The following is a 21,989-nucleotide window of genomic DNA, read 5'->3' on the forward strand; positions in this document are numbered from 1 at the left end:
TTCCTAGCTTATCAAGAGTATCTTCAGCTACACTTTCAGGCTATGAAACTCTGCTTTATGTCCAACGTATTCTGGATGGGGTGAATTTTCAAACACAGACACTGTTTTGCCTGTAAATAATCCATACAGAAATGACTGCATGTGCATAACTTTTTAACTGGTTATATTAAGTTAAAAAAAAAAAAAAAAAAAAAAACCAACCAAAAAACAAACACAAAAACTCAAGACATTTCTGTAATGACATATCCCAGGTAAGGCATGTTTACCTTGGAGGTAGATGTATTTTTACAAAATCATAGGTGGTAGGTGTAGGCAATATATATATAGACTTACGAAATGTACTTGTATAATTTACTTATTCCAATTACTTCTTGCCAACAAGAATCTTTGTCTCTAAGCCACAAAGGGTCAACAACTGTGTAAAGATGTATATTGGAGGAGATCATTCTTGTTGAAAAGGAAGAGCCTGAATAAGGATCAAGAAACAAAACTGGGAGGACTATGGTAGTCTAACCTTGACACGGTTTTTGTCTTCTAGCTAGTCCCAGGCTCCACAGTGTATTGCACTTTCTGCCCACCTGATGTAGAGCTGCTGCAAGCAGCAGTCGTTTACCTGGGATTTCTGGATGTCTGTAGCAGAGGCTTCCAGAGCACCAACAAACCCCCCTGAAGCAGCAAAGGAGTAGCATGCACCACAAATGGTGAAATACCACCGTAGCTAGCAGATTTGGCAGGTCTGTATTTGCTTTAGGACCACTCTTCCTGTAGAAGTTTACTTGTGAGCTGTATAGCTACCTGCATTGTGTGCGTTGAGATGTGTAACTTCCAGATGTACATGAGTCTGTGTTTACATTACAGTCGGTGTGAATAATTACAACTGTTGTGCATACGTGCACATTTTTACAGGATGTTTCCAAGAATTTTGAACAAAAGGGACACAGAGCCAGTGCATATTTCAAAAATATCATCATTTTTATGTGTGTTTTTCCTTGCTTCCTACTGTCTGAGTTCCCATAATTGGGAACAATCCCAGTCTGAGAAAGAAATGAGAAATTGTGCAAATAATGCAGACTTTTTTATCATAATGGTCTGCACATGCCAAATTTAAATGTGCACACAGATGCCACTGAAATTGAGATAGATCCAAACCCATCTCATGCCTTTAGCCTGGCAAACACTCTCTCATTTCCCAAGAGAACATGAAATCCCTTACTGAATATGAGAGATTGTACCTTAAAAATTATTTCAAGTGATTATATTTATAGGCTGTTTATGAGGCTCATTACTATGTACATGAGCACATAAATGAAATTAGCCTCACAAGAGGCGTTTATCCAAGGACACACAGGATGCCTGCAGCAGAGCCAGGAACCAGAAGATATCTCCAAGTTTAGTCCAATATCTTAACCACAATGCTATTTTTGCTTACTTGAGTTCCACTGTACTCCATTAGCGACCAGAAATCTTCAAGCAGAGAACTCTGCTCTCTCTTTCCAAAGAAGATCACGTGTGTGGTGTATTGCTTCTTTCCCACACACATGTGGCTTGTGTGTTCCTCCCCATTGTATTAAGACATCTCAACAAGACTATGCCCGTGTTGTTGTTCATGACCACACTTCTGAATGACTGTAGCAAATAGGAAAAGAAAACAAAAGGCATATGTAAAGTAAGATATAATAGATCTTTTTAAAAAGAGTATCTCTTGCGTCTGCTATAAAGAAATATCCTATTCAGAGAAATCCATTACCCAATTTACTATGGAGGGGATAATCTACTGTGGATGTTAATCCTTTGGAGTCTATTTTAGCTCTTTATTTCATAAAATTATTGCTTCATTCTCTGATAATTTTACAATTCGGTATCATTAATTTTATATATAGAAAAAGATTGATGAAACTGCTTATTGTTAAGGTTTCCCATCCTTTCCCATGAAAAATCTTTCTTTGTAGTTGCTGTAAGAGTAGGATTAAGTTTACTGAGCAAGAAGGTTGAGATTAGCATGCAGGTCCAACACTTGGAGCAGTACCTCCATGCCAAGACTCGACAGATCTCTCTGCTGCCAGGATATCCCTGGGGTTTGCTGCCGCAGTTCAGTGGGAGGACCTCACAGTGGAGGGCAGGAAGGTCTTGTAGGTACCAACAGCTCTGATAGCTTTGTGGCTGAAACCTGTTTCAGAAGGAGCTGCAGGTTTTAATGTTGTGGAGGATAGCAGGGGTGGCTTACCTGAAGCCCCCAGTTTACATATGAGTTGAGAACAACAACTGTATGTCTCCTGGCAGAAGCCTGGGCTTTGAGCAGGACTGTGTTATATGATGCACAGTATTCTGAAAATGTAGGCCATTCCTTAAAATGTGCACGAAAACCCAGTGCTGACTTCTTAGTTAATTTTCTGTGTACCTCAGTTGCCTATCCGTTAACTGGAGATGCGCATAGTTCTCTATCTCTTCAGGTGTTAGGAAGATAAATTTACATGTGTTATAAAGCATGTTGTCACTGGATTGCAAAACACCTTCCCGAAAGTCTATGCAAACATTAATAATTCTGTCTTCAGAGCAGACTTTAAATGCTGTACAGTAAATATGGTATGGCATTAAAAAGTGATGAGAAAATAAAATATGAAATATTTTGTCATCCGGTTAGCAATGCCCATCCAACACAAAACAAGACAAGGGGCCCTCACATTAGAATTAGATGTAATTTGGCAGATTTTGTTCTAATGAAGAAGCTCAAGGGGTTAGTTAAGGTGGAATAAACAGTCTTAATTCTGGTACTCTAGAAATTTTAGCTGTTTACTTTGCAACTTGTCTTTTAATATACTTTCTGTCTTGTTATATAAAGCAACTAAGGTGGAAATTTAGAAGCTCTATCAGACTGATGTAGAAATCCTAGTATCATATTCCAGAAATCCCCGGCTTGGTATGACACCTCTTCCCAGCCAAAAGGCACTGGTATTCATGCTGGCAGACGTGCAACAACCGCCAGCTCTGAGGAGGAGGCCAGAGCTGGGGACTGAGCACTGGAGGTATACCGGAGCCACACACCGAGCAGAGCCACAGGCACTGTGGCTCCTAGGGGAGCTGGAGCGAGTGGCAGGGTGTGTAGCTTGCAAAGTCCGCTGCTGGAAGTGGTTTTTAATAGCTGGTTCAGGAAACGGTTGCGATGTTTAAGAGAGAGTTCTGCTGAACCGGGTCAAACGGCTTCCAGACAGTCCTGTGGGACTGAAATGTGCAAAGGCACACTGTCATCTACCAGCCTACTTGGATCCTGGGTTACGTGTGTGTAAGTGTCTGTATATCAAAAACCATCCATCATTTCAGTTCAGAGACGGTCCTTTTCAAAGCAGCACGTTGGAATGTTTTCATTCCTCTTTATAGGAGTTACACAACCAAGTGTCCGTATATCACCTGATTTTTTGTTGCCTTGCGGGTTAGTGCTATTACAAGGCTAGCTCTTGAAATAGGTGTTACTGTGTTTCCTTCAGGCAAGGAGGTGGCAACTGAATTATTGCATAAAAATAGAGATATAAATACTGTGAAGTTCATATACTGCTCTTTGTAATGATGAAAAACAAGCAAATGACTTGCTGTGACAGTGAGAGCATGAGATCTCTGTCACCTTTCTCTTATAGCCAAGGACTTAATAATAGAAAAGACCAATTCATAGAGGCATGCAGAGAGGGTCTTTCATTTGCCCTATCGTTCTTCGCTACTGTTTCCTCCTACTTGATCTCTTACTTTGCACCTAAGACATGTTTCTCTTGCTGTTTGAAGAGTGCTGAGTAGAGATTGGCTCTTATCTAATATTATTTAGTGTTAACTCTCCTTTTCAACTCAGACTGCAATGACTGCTTCAGGGTCATGCAGCTGGAAATGAGAACGTGTGCTCCACAGGTAGTCGAGTCACTGAGCTGGTCCCCCAAAGTGTCTGCTCTTTACTGCAAACAGGTTTTTTTGTTTTATTGCAAATAGAAATCTCAGCTGCCAAGAGAACCACCTGCATATAAGCATGCAGGTAGCGTAGTGATGGTTGCTACACAGTACACATTAGGATTCCAGTCTGAATGATGCAGATGTTTAGGGACTTGCAGCGGCTTTAAGGTGACCCAGAGTTGCTAGAGTGACAAGGAGTTGGGACAGTCCTCTGGGGCATTTCTTAATGTTATGATACTTTGGAAACAAGAGCTAAGAACTTGCTAAGAGCTGACATTTGCAGCTAAAATATGTAATGCCTGAAGAAAAGCAAAAGCAACCCTTATTAATATTGGCTTTTCCTAGCAGTAAACTTGAAGTATGATGATAGTCTGTAAGCATGCAATGCCTCTTTCCAATTAAAAAAATGTGCCTAGTACCATGTCTAAGCAATGGTCCAGAAGTGAAGGACAGCATGTACAACTAAAGTAATCATCACAGTGTCAGATGAAAAGGAATCAGGAAAATGGTTGATGCCATGCTCTTGGCCACAACCCTAACTGAACCATTAAATATTTAATTGTGTCCTGAAGCCTCATTAACTTGGGTTGGGTTGTTAGACTAATGGGAGAAGCAAACTGCAGAATCAAGAAATTTTGACAGAACTGTCATAAACTCAGAAGCTTTAAAGCACACAAACCAAGCCCAAGAGCCTGTAGCATGGTCCCAGCTGTTGAAATAGGAATTGTGAATGTGCAGAGAGGAAACAACCAAATGCATCCTTCACTGTCTCCTGGCTGTTGTTCAGTGAGGTAATTGCTCGCCTCTTCTCATACCCAATACTAAAATTTGTTTGAAAGAGATCAAGGAAATATGAAGACTGCAGATGGTGTCTGGAGATTGTTATATATCATTACACGGGCAAAAACAATGTTAAAAAACCATTAAGGTTGCGAAGTCAAGTATTCAAAAGGTATAAAATTACAGAGTAATGGTTGTCTATGCAGTTGTAATGGGCTTCTCTGTGAACACTCATTATCTTTTTATTATTCATTATAATTATCCCATTACTCATTAACCTTAAATGTGGGATCACATGGAATTTTCCCCCTTGTTCTTTTAATTTAATTTATGTGTGAAAAAGGTTTTAGCTTTTTTTAAAAAAAAAAAAAAAAAAGAACCTGAAAATGCCATCCCATGGCATATTGACAAATGGATTGTCAGCAAGGTTGAAATCTTTCTATTTATCACAGAGACATGGAGAGTCTGGCAGCATTAGATTTTAATTGTCTATGTGGACCAGTGCTAGAAGGGGTTGGATTGCTTTATAGCTGGGTGTAGATGATTTTTGTTGGCAACAGAGGAGTGGCCAACATCAGGAATTTGGGGTTTATGGCCAGGATGCAGAGGGGAAGGGCTGTCCTCTCCTTTCATCATACACATCTCTGCCCCTTTCTATTCTCACCCATTTTGGCTCCTCTCTTGTCCTGTCTAGCCCCAACAATCAGTTTGGCTCTTCTTAACTGCTGCTATTTTATTCTTAATTTTAGTTGATTCTTAATCTCATGTCCCATTTTGCACAGGTATTTCCAGCTCTTTGGTTATTCTCCACTCTAGACTAACACTCACTCACTCTGGGCTCCTTTTACAACACCAGTGCCTTGATGTATTGTACTCGTCCCTCCCTATAACCTAGGTGTATCCCCTTTTTACTCCTCAGTCTCCTTTTGTGCTCTCTCCTCCACAGCTCCTCATCTCAGTGAGGGATGGGCAATACCCCAACAGCACAGCAGTATCATAATTGCAAAAATAATGCAGTACTGTTAGAGGTGGATGCCAGCATCCCCTATCGTATCTGTGATCCTTGATTCCTGCTGTGCTGCTCAGGTGAGACCAGCGCTGCTCTGCACAGCTCCTGTTTCTGTGCACACATTCCCCACAGCTAAAAGGGAGGTAGGTGCCATTCCCTGTCTGGCTGCAGACATCTCTGGGAGCTGGAAGGGAAGCAGCTATAGAAACTCCAGGGAGGTATTTGCTGAGGATGCAGGGAATATGTGATTTCAAATGTTTCTCATGTGGCCAAATTTGGAAAGTTTTCACAAGAAAAGCAAAAAACACATCCATTAGCAGAAAGAGTCACCCATTTGGCCAAATTTCAATTCCCTCTTCCACATGTAGTAAGACACTTTACCTTCCTTTGGGGTCCTTCCAGCTACTATCCGAGGAGAAGCAGCTGGATGAACTTGGACATTTTTGCCTACATTGGGCACCACTTTATTCCAACACAGGCAAAAAACCTCTTATCTTTCTTGAGAAACAAGAAAGGGATAAACGTTTGACTGAAATTTATCACTGTGAATTTTAAAGGAGGATGTGATCTACAGGATGGAAATACTCAGCTGAAATGGTAGAGATCTGACAAACCAGTAGTTTAGTAGTTTACTCAAATGGAGGTCTGATATCATGGGAAATGTCAAAGCCCCGTATTGACGGAACACTGCTGGCCTTTCTGATAAAACATTGAAATAAGATGACTAGCACAAGGAAATGTCTATTGCTGAAATACTACTCCCAAATGAAATGAAATTAAGTTGGTTTTGTTTTGTTTTGGTTTGGTTTTTTTCTCCTACAACCTCTTCACAGTACAGAAACATCTACCTTCATTTGGTGGGAATGTACCAAATGGCCAAACCTCAAATTATCTACAAGCTGATTTGTCGGTATTTGAGCTTGAAAACTGTAGCAAAAGATTAATATTTCACTCCTACTCACTTTTAGTGTTTTCTCCTTGTCATTCTTACCCTGTTGTATGTGAGGTGAGAAATCTTTGACAAAGACTGTTTTTATGTTTTTAAGCTGATATATTTTGCTGCCGTAGGATCCTGAAAAGACAAATGTGTTGACGTCAGGTGTGTGCAACTTGCAATGGTGAGGAAAAGGGAAGCTGTATACATCTATACCTAGCAGAAACGTCTTTAAATCCCTTTATGGTAGTTAATAAGAGGAGAGATTGATTGGATCCTTAGTTTATGAGACCCAATTCTTCTCCTATTAATGAACTTAATATCCTCACCTTCTACCATGTTTTTAACTCCCTAACTCTGTCCACAACCCTGCTGAGGCACCTCAGCTGACAGGAATTTAGATGTTTAAATGGCACACAGTGCTCTCTCCTCCTATCTAGCAGGATGGATCCAAGTTAAAAAGAATAGCTCAGTGCTATCTTCCCCCCCCCCCTCATACTCTGGTTCTACATTCAAAGAACTGTGACATAAGTAATAAAATATCAGTGGAACCTAAAGCATCTGTGACTGAGGAATCAGGGCAATGAAAAAAAAAATTGAGAAAAGGTTAAGAAAAGGAAAGTACTTGTGCTGGTAAAACAGGGGTTAGGTGGGGACAGGAATGAAGAGGAGACAAAATGGATGAAGGATTACAGAGTAAAAATGATTTGGGAACAGAATGTTGGGAGAGGTGAATAGGGTAGAACAATAGGGAAGAGCGTTTGCTGAATGTGAATAGAAATCATTATAAAGTTTCCACCATCTCCTAATAAAAATACAGTAGCCTTGAGTCCCTGTGCTTTATTAAAAACCCCAGCTGGAATATATAAATGAAGGCAGGCAAATTATTCTCAAAACAGATAACTTTTAGATGAAGGAGAATGTAGAGATTTGATGAGATTTTTTTGAAGGCAAAAAATATTTGATGAACAAGACTGAAGAAAAGATGCACTGGGGAGGGGAGGAAGGAAAAGAAAAAAAATGGCAGAGGAAAAAAAAGAGTGAAGTTTTGAGCTATAATTAGCATTTGTCTGTTTGCAGGAAACAAATGATATCTTACCCAAAGAATTTATCTGGTACAGGAAAGTGGCAGTCCTAACTCTGTTTTTGTTAGATGTCAGGTATCACCCTCCCTTTCACTCTGGAAAGTTGACGAGTACAGGATTGTGAGGTTAAACATTTCGACAGTGTGCTCTGTTCAGAATGGGCTTGGTACCATTTAATGGACAATAAGCTATATTGCAGCTGACAAAATACAGATTTCCTGAACCAAATATATTCAGTTCAATATAGTTTCTTTGGTTATGATGGACAGTAATCTGGCGTGACATAAGGTTTGATTTTGCACGGCAGGTTGCATTGGTTCTGTGGTAAATGGAAGCTGTCCATTAGAAAAAATGCCATTATTCCTATAAAAGAGTGAAGTGATTTGAAAAATGGAGAATTCGTTTGCGTCTCCAGCTTACCTGCACGTGGAACTTTTTACCCAACTCTCAGTACTGTACTTCTCTATTTGCTATGCATTTTCTCCCTATCTGGGTGAGACAGAATTTGAGAGCCGGAAATTCCCCCTCTGTTGGGAATTGTTACACACAATCCTTTGATTCCATATTTAGTGGACACTTGTAATTTTTCTTGTAATGTCATGGGGAAGCTTTAAATGCTGATAACAAGTCACTAGAGGTCCTAGTAAGTGTTTTTATGTGCTTTCCACTTCACTTCCCAATTGTGTTTAAGTAAGAAGGAGAAGAATAGCATTTTGTTATGGCTGAAGATCACTGTTTCTCATAACCTGTGTTTTTTCTTTATTTATAAAATACTTTAGACTGAATAGACTCTGAATTACTGTAGGGCTTACTGGGGCAAGCTAAAGAGCAGATTGCTTTTCCCAATCATGAATTTCAATTAAAAACAAACAACTGATGAACACGTTTCCCTAGAGACTGATTTAAATAGTGGTATTTCTTCTGTATCATTCTTAAATGATCTTTTCCTATGTGTGTAGAGAAGAAAAAGAATTTTTGCTTAAGATATTTTTGAAAACATGTTAAAGACTTTTTTTTTAGACTTTGATTTTTCCTTTCTCAGGGAGATCATGTAAAGAAATTTTTATTGCAGTTGGGTCAAGGCAGAATTCGTAAGAAAAATTTAAAAGATCAAAACTTGAACTAAACTGAATAAAGGTCATATTCTGAGATTTCCTCAAAACTATAAAATTTCCAATAGTCGTAATGATAAATTATTTTTACAAACACTTTTGCATGAAGTTTGGGGCTAAATTGCAAGGGTTGTGCCATAACTGTATTGCACTTTAGAAGGCAATCTATTAACAGATGAAATAGAAATTATTAGCAAAGGCTCCTTCAGGCCTTATTTACAGCCAGCATTAGATGAAGAGTTATTTAGTGGGCAAATAAGCCTGCCAGATATGAAAGCAACAAGAAGAAATGTGTCTTGGCATGCTGGGGAGGATACGTATGGAGAAAGCAGAAAGTATTATATTTGATAGTGATGGAATGTAGCCTGAGATGACCCTCTATTCTTGCCTATTGTTAACTTTTTCCCATGCAAAAAAACCGCCACAGCCTGAGTTCTCTAACAGCAGCTGTCTGGATGGTGGAAGAACAAGCTGTTTACATACATTATTACAGATTTCTGATGAAGTGTTGTTTTGGTGCTCTACCAAAATTGAAGTTCCCTGTGGTACTGTAAAAACATGGAGATTGTTTGTGCCACAAAGAGCTTTCAGTCAAAGCTCGTGAGACAGAACCAGAAGGGAGGGAGAAGCAGAAGTGGTGTGTCCAAGGTCACAGCACAGGTCAGGGGCAGCACCAGCAGGAAAACAGGACCCAGACCTCTAGTATTTCTGGTCTTACGTAAATAGGAGCATTTACTAGCTTAATTGCTCCTGGCTAAGAATGCCCACATGAGGCATTAGACAGGTATAATTCTAGCTGTGGAGGATGCTGGTGCAATTACATTAGTAAACTTTCCCAGGCAGATAAGCCTTTGCTCCTGGGCTTTAACCACGATAGCCCCATTGCAAGGAGACCCTCTGTCAAGGAGTGTTGTTGGAAATCTAGCAAAAGGAAGGAAAGAAAAAACAAAACAAAACAGCCCTCACTTCAATTAGAGGAAAAGATAATTCCTTTCAAGTTGAGAGGCTCGACTCCCGCTGGCCTTTGTTCTTAAGCTTACCCTTGCTGTAATTTCATAGAGCAACTTGAATAATGCCAGTTTGTTCTGTGATTACCCTCAGCTGGAGCACAAAATTAATATCTCACTAAGTAATTCAGTACATGATGGGCGAACATTTAGTTAAACATGCCCTAAAAAGCTAGGATTTTTTGTGTTCGCTGCAACTCTCTCATTGACAATTAATTGCCTGTGTTCTTCTGTGTTTATGAGCCTCAGTAAACAGGCAGCATATTTACGTCTCCCCCTTACCTTCAGAAATAAACTTCCTTAAGAAAAAAATCTCATGTTCCCTGATTACAATCTGATTTTAAGTAAATAGAGGGTGGGGAAAGTGACTAGTAAGCATGACTTTGGAGGGAGGAAGGTGGGAAGAGGAGAATTTTCTCCGTCTGAAATCATACCAGATCTAATGCTGGTAGTATTAAGTTAATACGCTGCAAGAGCAAAATGGCCTTGCTTAGTTCTCTTACTGTTTGCGGGTTTGCTTGCCCTTTTTATTCTAAGAGTTTAGACTCAAGGACAGATGCAATATTTACTAACTTGTGATGAGGAGCTGCTATAGAAAATATCACCTTTGAAAGGCATGTCTTCTAACCTGTGCACAACCCTGGTGTTTTCTGAAAGCCCTGAATTATTGATGTAGGATCCTCTTTGAGGGTACAGCAGTGATACGCTACAGCCAGTGTTCCTCTCCTGTTTCTTCACGTTGTGTTTCTCTGCCATTGCACTGCTTTCTCTCCTGTGAACCTCTATCAGAACTGAAAGGAAGTACCAGCCCTTCTCCCTCCAACTTGTATTTGCTTTGGCCTTTACCATGCAGCGAGGGTTTGTGAAGAGAGGGGAACCCACTGTTCTTTGTGACAATGGGGCATTGCTGCTGACTGGTCGTGTTACTTAATTCTCTTCCATATCACAGAATGAATTAACACTTGCAAAGCGTTCCGAGATGCATGGGAAACAGACTGTAGACAAAAGAACAGATAATATTATTTACTTTGGTTATATCCATTAACGTCTGCAGAAGGAGGACTTAAATGTGTAACTTTGGGCTGTCTGTACAACTGGCTGCTAGTTTCATTTGCTTGTGCAAGTAAGATATCAGACAGAAAACACAAACAATTTGGTAGCAGTGAATGTTCACTGTTGTTCATTTTTCCTGAAGTTCTTCACTCTGATGCTGTCTGAAGATTTCCTTTAAGATTAGGCCTTTACGTAAAAGTAGACCAATGGAAATACTTGAGCCATAGTATTAAGATAGAAGATCATAAAGTGAAAAATAATGAAATCTAATGATAGATAGATAGATAGATAGATAGATAGATGGCAAGCCTTTTCTGTTGTCCAAAATCTCATAGGTTAACTCTTTCAGATTGGGACATCTGCAGTTCTGCCTAATTCTAGAGTTTGAGGTGCTGTGATGGTTATGCTGAAGCATGGAGGGCAAACCTGGCCCATTTCTCATGCAGGTGGGGGGGTGTGCGTGTGTGTTGGAAGCCACCCTCGGTGGTGTTTGGTCTCTTGTGAGAGAAGGACATCTGAAAATGGTGGTGTCCCCCACCTCGGAGAAATTTCATCAATCCCGGACACTTAATGCTGTCGTTATTAAGCTAAGTGTTTTGTTCCTTTGTGTCTTTTTTTCCCCACCTCCTCCATGGTTATCACATGCTTTACTGGTGGTTGCACTAGGATATATTGCTTGTTAGAAATTCAGTTAGCTATCCTTAGGCAAATCAGCTTGATTAATGAACTATTAAATAGCAAGATTCTGTGTTCATCAATAAAGTTTTAAGGTACCTGGACTGAAGGAGCTGACAGATCTAGAAATAAAATCAGTATTCTTCTTGTAACCCATTGTAAACAAGCTCTCAAGCATCACTATAGTCTCTGCTGGAATAGCTTTAATGAGTAAATAGAGAGAATAAAAACAGAAAGTGACAAAAATGTAAGCCCAAGATAATTGTTGGGGTTTGGTTTTTTTTTTGTTTGTTTGTTTTTTTTTTTCTTTAACCTATTAGATTGCTTTAGGTGGCAGTAGCTTTATTTCTGCTGCCCACTGAGCAAATTTTCCCTAGTCCTGACTTAGACAATTCGGACCTAATTTTGTCAGAAGTTAATACTTCTAGAATACATATAGCTGCTTTTCAAGACCAAGGAGCTAGAAAATGTTTGAATTCCTCCCTGATACCTGTGACTTTAGAAGGTTTTCATATGATAGGTAAAAAGCTTATTTAAAAAAAAAAGAAAAGAAAAAAAGTGTATGTAGAGTTGTATTTTAGCGAAGAAGAGCCTCTGAATACCATTCTCTTACTAGGTGTCTGCTTTTTTCTTTTAATTCACTTTTTGTGAATGAAAAGAAAATTTTTACCTTTCATAAAATCTGTTTTATGAAAGGTAAAAATACATACAAAGATATGTAATTTCTGTACTTCAGGCTGCCAGTAGAAGCATTCTCTCTTTTTTTTTGTGTCAGTTAACTCCAGGTTTCCTATCCACGGCTTTGGTTGTTGACAAGCTAATATCCTTTGGTGCCTGCCTTTGAATGTATTTGTATGGCAGACATGTTTACAGTTTATCTGTTCCCATTTATTTTATTTAATTTCTAAATTTCCCGTTGAAGAGCTCATTATTGCTCACCTGTTTTGTGAGTCTCCACCCAGGTTGGTGAAGCGGTGGCAGCAGTGCCTCTGCAGGTGTGCTAGGACTTGGCTTGCTCGCTGGATTCCCCCGCGAGTGGGCCTGGCTTGTGCTTGATAATGAGCCTCCAATAGGAGGAAAAAAAGTTGTCAAGTTTGCTTGCTGTTGCTCACTGGGATCGAACAGCTTGTCTTTTCTTTTGAGGAACATTTATACTTAACACTCGGTAGGCAAACTGCTATTTCAGTTTGCAAGTGGATTCAGTTATTCAAATGCACAGGCCAGAAAATGAAGGGGATTCTATTTAAACAGTGTGCTCCCGAGTCACAGATGATCTTTTTGATGTCTGTATTTTGCAAATGGAAATTTTCCATTTTCCAGTGCTAGCATTTGTTCAGTGGCTGTGTGCTATCTAAATCTGCTTTTGTGGCTGTTCATTTGCATTTTTGCTATGCTATATTGCTTCCCGTCTTCTCCCCTTGGCCCCCCACTCTTTTATATTTTTGCTGCCTCCACTCTATCTTGCATCTTTGAAGGCTGAATCATGCAAGGTGCTGAGCACACAGAACAAACAGCAGAGACTGCTCAGCACCTCACCAGGATTACAGGTGAAAAGGGAATTCCAAAACCACCTGCATATTTAAGACTTTTGCTGGGAGAGACCAGGATGAAGGTGGAGCTGTTACCCACTCAGGTAACAGTCCAGCTTCTTCTGCAGCTCCCGACCGTTCCTTAGTTTGCTGGCACTGCTGGCCAGTGCGTCTGATGGGGGTGTGTGTGTGTGGAAATCTTTATGTTGAAATTTTATGATATGATGTGAAATACTCACAGTAGTTAGGTGACATAGCCAAAATGGTTTTTCCTGGACTTAAAATAATGGCCACAGCAAACCTTGCATGTTCAGATAGATTTCTTGGTCAGAATGCGTGGTTTTCTACTTCCTTAGTATTGCTTTTTATTTCACCCTGTACACATAGGTTCTCTCTTCCCCCAAATCTGGTTACATCCACTTCTACAAGCAAACCGCTTAGCAAGAAAAACCGCGTTAATACCCTGAGGGAAAAGTGAGAAGGTGGGGAGAGAAGCACAACAACTTAATTCTGGCAGTTGAAAGAACAATCTGAAAGTTGTCAGGCTCGAAGTATCACGTACCGTCAAGTAATCACTATTCACTTCTGCAGATACCAACCCTCAAACCGTCTATTTCACCCTCGGGGAAAGCAGGGGGAGGAGAAAAAAGAGCCTAAGCAAGGGTATCACTGGAGTATCACGCACTGCCATGAGAGGCAGCGTATTTAAAGCTGAGCAGCAATATAAACCGTAGGGCTGGGAGCCGGGAATTCCAGGCTTCCTCCTAGCCCTATTTTTCTTCTTCACTGCCCTCTGCTCTGAGCTTTCAAGGGACCACGCGGTCCTGGCCAGCTTGGACTTTAGTGGGAGTTGAAAATACTCAATAGTTTTCCCAACCTGGCCTTTCTTCTGAATCTGTTTTGTCAGGTTTGGAAGCTGGAGTGGTGGTAGCGCTTCACAGAGCACCTCTGGATGGGCAAGAGAGACCAGTTAATGCCTGTACCGTGCTCTGGGAACAGAACGCTCCTGTTGTAGAATGTTTTGTCCTGAAACAGGGGGAAAATACCTGTGTAATCACGGCATGTCTTTCCCACTGGATGGCATGGGACTGGTACCTAAATGCCAACGATTAATAATTATTATTAATGCCTGGTGATAAAAGTACAGTGTATCTGTGTACTATTGCACGGATACATAGGCAGTGTTTTGAGCACGTGTATGGCTTCCCGCACTGCCCGTTTCCTTCAGCTGCTTTCTTTTGCCCGGGAACTCACTGGCTGTGGGGCATAGGAATCCGTAGCAAACCCCTCTGCTTACGAGAAAAGCAAACTGCCAGAGTAAAGAGTGATATTTCCATGTTCCCGTCATGTGCAAGCACGTGCCCACAAACCAAAACACAGCTGGCAAGTCTAATTTTAGCTCTACCAGCCTTGAGAAGTGTCCCTTTAAAGAAATTCTTTTTATAATTCTTTTTCTTTTTTTTTTTGAAGCAATTTGGTTGATAATACAGCAGCTGACAATCCTGCTGCCATACTACCAACGATTTAAATAAAAACAAAAAGAAACTGCTGCCCCACGTTTCCCCACCCCTCGAATTTATAAATAGGCAAAGCCACTGTAGAAAGGCCCAGGAATTTGATGACGTGTTAAAGCAATAAGTGATTAAAAAAAAAAAAAAAAAAAAAAAGGAGAAGCGCTGGATTTGTGTACAAGGGGAAACATTTTGTTATTCACGCACTTTCTTCCTGGTGATTTATAGCCCCGTTGCAGGACATACGCTTCCTTCGGGTCTTTGGGAGGGTCAGTGTGTGGGGCGGCGGTGCTGACACAGGCCCTGCACCCGGGGGGCCGTGGCAGGTGCGCGGCTCCCCGCCGGGTGCGGGGCCGGGTGCGGGGCCCACACCTGGCCCCCACCTGCGGGGGGCGGCCCTGGGGCCTCCTGCGGCGGCCGCGGGAAGCCCGGCCGGTTTGGGTCTGGGGCGGGAAGGAGAGGGGGAAGACGGGAAGCGGAGCCGTAGGTAACTTTTGTGGCACGGCGGTGTTTCCACAGGTCTGGCTGAAGGCGCCCGTAAGTCAGGCCGGGCGAGTTTCCTCTTCACCCTCTTCCTCCATTTTGTTCCAACTTTAAATAAATCAAGTCTTATATAAGCGCTCTAACAAAGTATGTATTTAATATGTCTGGCCCCGGGTCGCTCTCCGCGAAGTGCCGGATGACGGTACGGAGCAGTTTTCTGAGGGGCCGGGGGCGGGGGGCAGGACGACAGCTTCTCTGCTCGGCGACCGGGCTCCGTGACCTCCCCCTGCCTGTTCCTTTAAAAAAAAAAAAAAAAATCAAAAAATGCGCTGTGGGGCTTCTCTTCGCCCCCCCCCCGCCCCTACTTCCCCGCGTTAGGATTTCCCGAGTCCCACGGCAGCCTCTCGGCGCTCCCCGCTCCGGCGGGGCCGCGGGCGGGGCGGGGCGGGGCGGGGCGCGGGCAGCCGCGGGCGCGGGGGGGGCGGGGGCGCGGAGGCGGCCGCGCGGCCTGCGCCGTCCTCCCGGGGGAGCGGCGCGCCGAGGTCCCTCCCACCGGCGGCGCGGCGCGGAGGGGGTTTGAATGAAAGACAGGACGAGCCCCGAGCACCATGTCACTCCGTGAGGGAGGCAGCGGCAACTAGGCTGGGGAAGGCTCTTCCCTCCCCCCCCCTTTTTTTTTTCTTTTATTTTCTTTTTTTTTTTTCCTTTCTTTTTCTTCTTTTTTTAAATTTTTTTTTTTTTTTTTTTTTTTTTTTTGTTGGAAGGGGGGTGGGTGGGGAGCGAGAGGGGAGGGCTCGACAGCGGGGCGAGTCGAGGAGAGGACGAGGAGAGCGAGCGAGCGAGCAAGCGGGCGGGCGGCTCTGCGGCGGTTTGGAGTTGCACTGTCTTCCCGGCTCCTCTCGCAGGACGCTCACCCCCCGCTCCCCACCCCGCCACCCCCGAAGCCGGGCAGCGGGCACAGCCGGAGGCACGCTGCTGCCAGCGGGGGAGGCGGGCTGCTCCGCCGCGGGCAGCCGGGCAGGGGGGCTTCCACCCACCCAGCCCCACGCACACACACACACACACGCGCGCAGCACCCCCCCTCTCACTCACACACACACACACACACACATATATGTGCGTGCGGGCGCGTTGTTGGCTGCGCTGGAAGTAGCGCACGGTAGACGGCGAGGAAGTCTCGGCAGCCTCCTCCGTCGCCCGCGCTGTCAGGAATAGCGGCGTGAGAGGAAGAAAGGCCCTGGGGCACTACACCCTGCCAACGAGTTCCCTGCACCAGCCAGAAGGACTCCAGCTACATGGGCAAACGCCTGGACCAGCAGCCAATGTACCCCCAGTACACCTACTACTACCCCCACTATCTCCAAACCAAGGTAGGGAACGGCGGGGCCGGCGCTCGGCGGGGGATGGAGAGCGGAGCGGCGCCAACCGCGGGCTCGCCCCTTCTCTCTGGCGATTTTTCCCTCGCTTCCTCGGGTTCGGTGTCACGCAGAGCCGAGCCGGTAGGCAGAAAGCGGGCGTGAGGAAGGCAGGAAGGTTACTGTTTGCCCTCCCCTTCAGTTCTTTATTTATTTTAATTTTATTCCCCCACCCCCCAAGGGCTGCTGGCGTCGACTAGTTCCTTTTATTGTTTGGGGGAGACCGGTGCGGTTAACGTTATCGTAACACCGGGCAGGTAGTATGTTTATTATGGCATGGGATAAAGATTGCTCTGGACAGCATCAGGCACGAAAGGCTGTTTTGGTGGCTCTTCCAGGGTTCTCTACGGTTTATTCGGAGCTAAAAAGCATTTTGCTGTTAGAAAAGCTGTCTGTGGCAGCTCAAACTTTTAATCAGCTGAGGAGGAGATGCTGTGGAGCTCGGAGGAGAGCAAGGAGCTAACCGACTGTAAATCTGGTGGAGTTTGTTTCAGTGGATTGCCCTGCTTTTAATATTCCATTAAATATTGAGCATAAAACGGCAGTAGTCTGTTGCATTTAAAAGGTCTAGAATTAGAGGGTAGTTACTTTTGGAGAGCGTGTCAAAGAGCAGACTCTTCCTTTTTCTTTCTTTTCTGAATATTTTTTAAAATGCCAGCAGACTGGAAAGCAGGCCTGCATCTCCTGAAGAGACTGAGGGAAGTCGATATTACCTGGCTACGAGTTAGTTAATTAAAGCTTTATTTTTCTAATGCCATTGTATAATAGTCTGCTCTCTGAAAAGATTTCCTGTGTAACCAAGGGACAGTAACAAAAGAAAGCCCTAAACTGAAAGTTTGCAAACCCTGTTAGGACACTGTATTTAAAAAAAAAAAAAAAAAAAAAAAAAAAAAGGAAAAAAAATATACTGTTCTGAGGTGTGACCTCACAGCTTCAGATTAACAGTTTCAGTCAATAAATGAACATCCTTGGGGGGGGGGGGGGTTGGCAAAATAGGGAGGGCGCACACACATGTGTATGGCACCGCATACACATATACACATTGTGCTTCTGTGGCAAATGTAACACATGGGACATTTGACGTGCACGTCTGTGGTGAAGTGCCACAGGGGAGGCTGACTTCTCCAGACTTTTGGTTTGAAGCACATTGATCTGGGTGCAGTTCTGAAAGGATAAGTTATATTTCCTTGTTAATAAAATTACTTTCCCGTTAACATTTATAGCCTGACTGCTGCATTATATAAATGAACTAATTGTCAAAACTGTGATTCAGGCTGGTTGGAGTTGTGATGACACCAGAACCACTCAATATGATTATAGCCTTGTAATTCATGGCAGGGTTACCTCTCGCTTCTTTGCTCTGCTGTTTCTTTCACTGTATTGTGCAGATATTTTGGTATAAAATTTAGCCTTTTTTAATTTTATATTTTGGAGTGATTTTTATCGGGTTTTTATTTTCTTCCTTTCAAGGTCGATCCAAATTGCGTTTTACCTTTGTGACCATTTAGTGTGTATTGTTGCTGTTGCAGCAGCAGCCCGTCACTAGCTTGACTGCAATATTGCCTATAGCTTTAACTGTTTGGGGGATTGGGGGATGCAGACTGATGCTATTCCTCAAAACCTGGCAAGCCAAGGACATGAAACAATTGATGGTGTTTTTTTGAAAGAACAATAGCCTCGAGTATTGGAGGAGAAATATTGGACATTCCATGCCTTTTACTCACGTAGCTTACATTTTGCTAGTGGTTTTTTTTTTTTTTTTCCTTTTTTGCTTGTCTTATTTTTAACTTTGTAAAATAGCTTTTTGAGGAAATAAACCTCATACTTGAGTTTAAAATAGTAACAATAGCTTTTCCGTACCCTGGCTTTTTTTAACTCGATGCTTTAAAAAATAAATTAAACGCACTTTTATAGCTGGTATATAAAATTATCAACCCTGTGAAAAGTCATGCGCATCTGTCTTTGCACATGTGCACTATTGCTGTAAGTACAGGTAAAATTTCAAATCGGTGATGCATTTTATATGGCATTAATTTTTCTTTTCCTTGCTTCACAGTTAAGTGCATACATAAAACCTAAATAACAAACACGTATACACACGCATCTATATATATGTGCATGCGTACAAATATTTCTCTCCTACAGACCTTAAGAGTTTAGAGTAGTGCAGACAGGCAGCATCTGGATTTTGTTACCTTAAAGCTAGCCATCAGCTTCTGGGACATTTTAAAGCATTTAGATCCATTGTATGTCTAAAGCTAATAGTCGGGTAATTAAATAATGTTGTGGTGGAGAGCTGTATCTTTTATCATGCCTATTGGAGCAACGCATATTAATAAAGCCCTGTATGATTCCAGCCGTCCTGTGAGCTCCAGCTTTTTATTTTCTAAAAGCTGCTCTTTGTACTGAGCATGGTAGGATTCAGCTTTACAGAAAGAATGTGTTTTTATGCTCATAGTCATGCACGCTGAGGGGGGGTGGGGGGTGTGTGTGCATTCATTTGTAATTAAGACAGAAATTCTAGGCTTTCTTATGACATTTGTGAAATGCAGAGCGGCAGCGTGTTCAACGGGCAAAGTTTGGAAATTCATATTCCCCAGCGTATTTGGGTGAAGCGCTGCTTTTCCTTCGCTTGTTTGGCGAAGTTGTCTCGGTTCCTCTTTGAGAAGTACCGCGTTACTGTACATCATGTCCTTCTCATGGGGGAGCACGGAGCTGCGCAAGATCTCAGTCTCCTGTCTGTGTTTGTCTTCTAACATAGCTAGCACACTGTTGTGCAGAAATGGTGTAAATGAACAGCTATATGGGTAATGGGATTATAAATAGAAAAAATGGATCCCATATGTTTGTTTGATTGCTTTAAGTTTTTAGTGTTTTGTGGCCTTTTGTGGAACATGAAGCATGTACTCTTATTATTCAATTTACTAGTGCTCCTTCATTATCAGATGCCACCACTGAAGCTAAAAACTTTAATTGCAGGTTTAGACAAACCTGTTGTTACCCAAGAAGGGGGAGGAGGAGGAAGGTCAATTTTTAAGAGACAAATGCAAGGAATTTAATGTCTCTTCAGGACAGGCATGGAGTTTGAGGAAAGATATAACCTTATTTTTCTCGTTCTGGCATGATGCTGTCTGACAACTGCAGTTTGGAAGTGCAGTGTTGGAACTTCTTTAGGCAGATCCTGAGAGCAGAGTCCAGTTGTCCTATTAGTTTAATTCAGAATAAACATTTTTTGGTTACTGTTGTAAGTGAAGGATGGTTCTTGCTGCGAAGAATGTTGCACGGAGGTGGTTCAGATCATGGATATCTAATGAGAATCTGTAGTGGTTTCTTATTTTATTTTGAGACGTTAAGTGAATTTCCTTAGTTGCATCCTTGCTGATGGCGTAACTACTCAAACAACTGGTTTACAGGAGCATGTTGTAAATTGTCACATATGAAATGATAATGATGGCAAATCTTATATTGTGGTCTGAATTTCTTTCTTTAGTTTCTTGCTTGCCAGAGCAATTTTTTTCTCTCTGCAGTTTTGCACAGAGGAAAACAAAAACTAAGCACCATGAAATATCATGTAATGATATGAAAAAAAGGGGAAAAATTATTAACCGAACTATTTGAATATATTTGAAGGAGTCTCTTTAATTTAGTAGATGATGTGTTTTATCTTTGCCCTCTGCAGCTTATGGTTAGACCTAGCACTGGGGCAAGCTTTCTCTGCAAACAGTCTACTGAAAAACCCTGAATCACTTCGGTAGAAAGGAGGAGATGCCACAGTTACCTGCCGACAGGAATTGTTTGGTTTACAGCCGCTGTACCTGCATTTGGGGTAAAAATATGACAGTTTAGCAGCTATTTCTGTGCGGTTTGCTTTCATGCATTCTCCAGATACTTCCTACCTATTAGTCATGGTTTGGGTTTGGTAGTTTATCTCTCATGGTGTTTGACTCTGCTACCCAGTCAGAAGGTTGAAATACCCCAAACAGAGAGGCAGTGTTTACTGTACCCACGATACCTCTTTATCTCTGTGTGCCTGATGCACATGTGAACACATGCAAAAGGAAGAAGTGTGATTTCCCAACACCTACATGAATAAAATCCTGTCTCTGTGAATGTGAAGTGTGCAGACTGGCCTGCAGGCAAGAGTGGCTTAATGAGCATGTCCGTGAAGTGACAGATACGTGCCCCAGCTGAGAAGAAACAATTGGGAAATTCAAACAGGTGTACTCAGAAGAGTTTAAACTTGATAAAGTAATTTTATGGGTACATGTTTGGTTGTGTGTATGTGTTTTGTTATGTTTCCTCTCTGCCATTTTTAGGGCGTCCTTTGGCACAGAGGGATTGGGGACCCCTTTCAGTTGTGTGCCAGGAGCATGCTTCCCTCTTTGATCAATCAACCTCTTTTAGAAAGCGTTTTTTTTGGAATCGGTGAAAAGCTCTTGCCTCTCTGCACCTTGTACCTACCAAACCCGTGTTTCTTTGTCACTCACATTTCTGCTTTGCGAGTTTACCGCATTCCCCGCTTTTGGCCATCTGGCCATACAGAAGGCCTTGAAGAAAGCGTTCCAGATACGGAGATGCCTGACAGGGCTTCTCTGGCTGGTAGTGTTCAGATTGTGTTTGGTGCCTGGTGTGAAGCAGGGGTCAGGTGTAAGGAGTAATTCATCAACCACACACTGATTTCAGGCTGCATTTCCAACCATCTGCAGCTTGGACTGCTGCCAGAGCTCAAAAGTCTAGCTGGAGCCCATGTGATCGTGCCAAAGTAAAGGCAAACACTTGCAAATAGAGAAATGCATTTCTAGGAATGAAGTTCGTTCGCACTTAGCCCCTGTTTGATTCAGTACATCACAGCGTCTTTTAAATGCCTCCAAGAGCTGCCCAAAAGAAATATGAATTAATTTAAATGCCATTTAAAAATATTTAAGCCTGGCTGTAATTTTGACAGTAATATTAATATCTAACTCTAGTATTTTGCCAGTCCCTTTAAACAATAAGGAAGATAAAAGAATTTTCATTTCCTCTGAAAAATGCAGGAATATATGAACTCTTTTGTTTTCTGTTTGCCATCTATCCTTACATGCCTGGATAAAAATACTTTTGTTGCTGTAAGGGACACCATGATATATTTTAAAATATGTTGAATCTCTTGGTTGATCTTCCTTTCATGCATTGCCTCAATGCAAGTCTGTTTGGTTTTTTTGTTTTGTTTTATTTTTCATTTAAAAAAACCCACCGAAACCCCAAAACTGTTGGAAAGAGAAGTTCAAATTTTTACTCTTTCAAACATTTGTGTGTTACTGTATTCTGTGGAGATTTATTTTGCAAGCAAATATTTGCTTCTGTAACAAAAGATGGAAGTTACAAGCATTTACCAGATTAGGCTACAGAGATCTTGCTTGTAGCGAATGCTGTGTGTTGGTAGCTATAATTTAGAATGCCTTATACAAGGTGCCCCTTCAAAATGAA

The 21,989-nt window shown here is 42.1% G+C and overlaps 1 protein-coding gene across 3 annotated transcripts in view; it reads left to right on the top strand.

The window, feature by feature from the left end:
• Positions 1 to 16,207: 16,207 nt before the first annotated feature.
• RBMS3 (RNA binding motif single stranded interacting protein 3) overlaps positions 16,208 to 21,989 on the top strand; it is a 448,215-nt gene continuing 442,433 nt past the window's right edge. For all 3 annotated transcript variants that reach the window (XM_074900571.1, XM_074900573.1, XM_074900572.1), the window contains exon 1: positions 16,208 to 16,478. In XM_074900571.1, coding sequence (XP_074756672.1) covers positions 16,404 to 16,478 — 75 coding nt within the window. In that variant the 5' untranslated portion in view covers positions 16,208 to 16,403. The remainder of the gene's footprint in view (positions 16,479 to 21,989) is intronic.

Source organism: Athene noctua, chromosome 2 (assembly GCF_965140245.1).
Source record: "Athene noctua chromosome 2, bAthNoc1.hap1.1, whole genome shotgun sequence".
Classification (NCBI taxonomy): domain Eukaryota; kingdom Metazoa; phylum Chordata; class Aves; order Strigiformes; family Strigidae; genus Athene; species Athene noctua.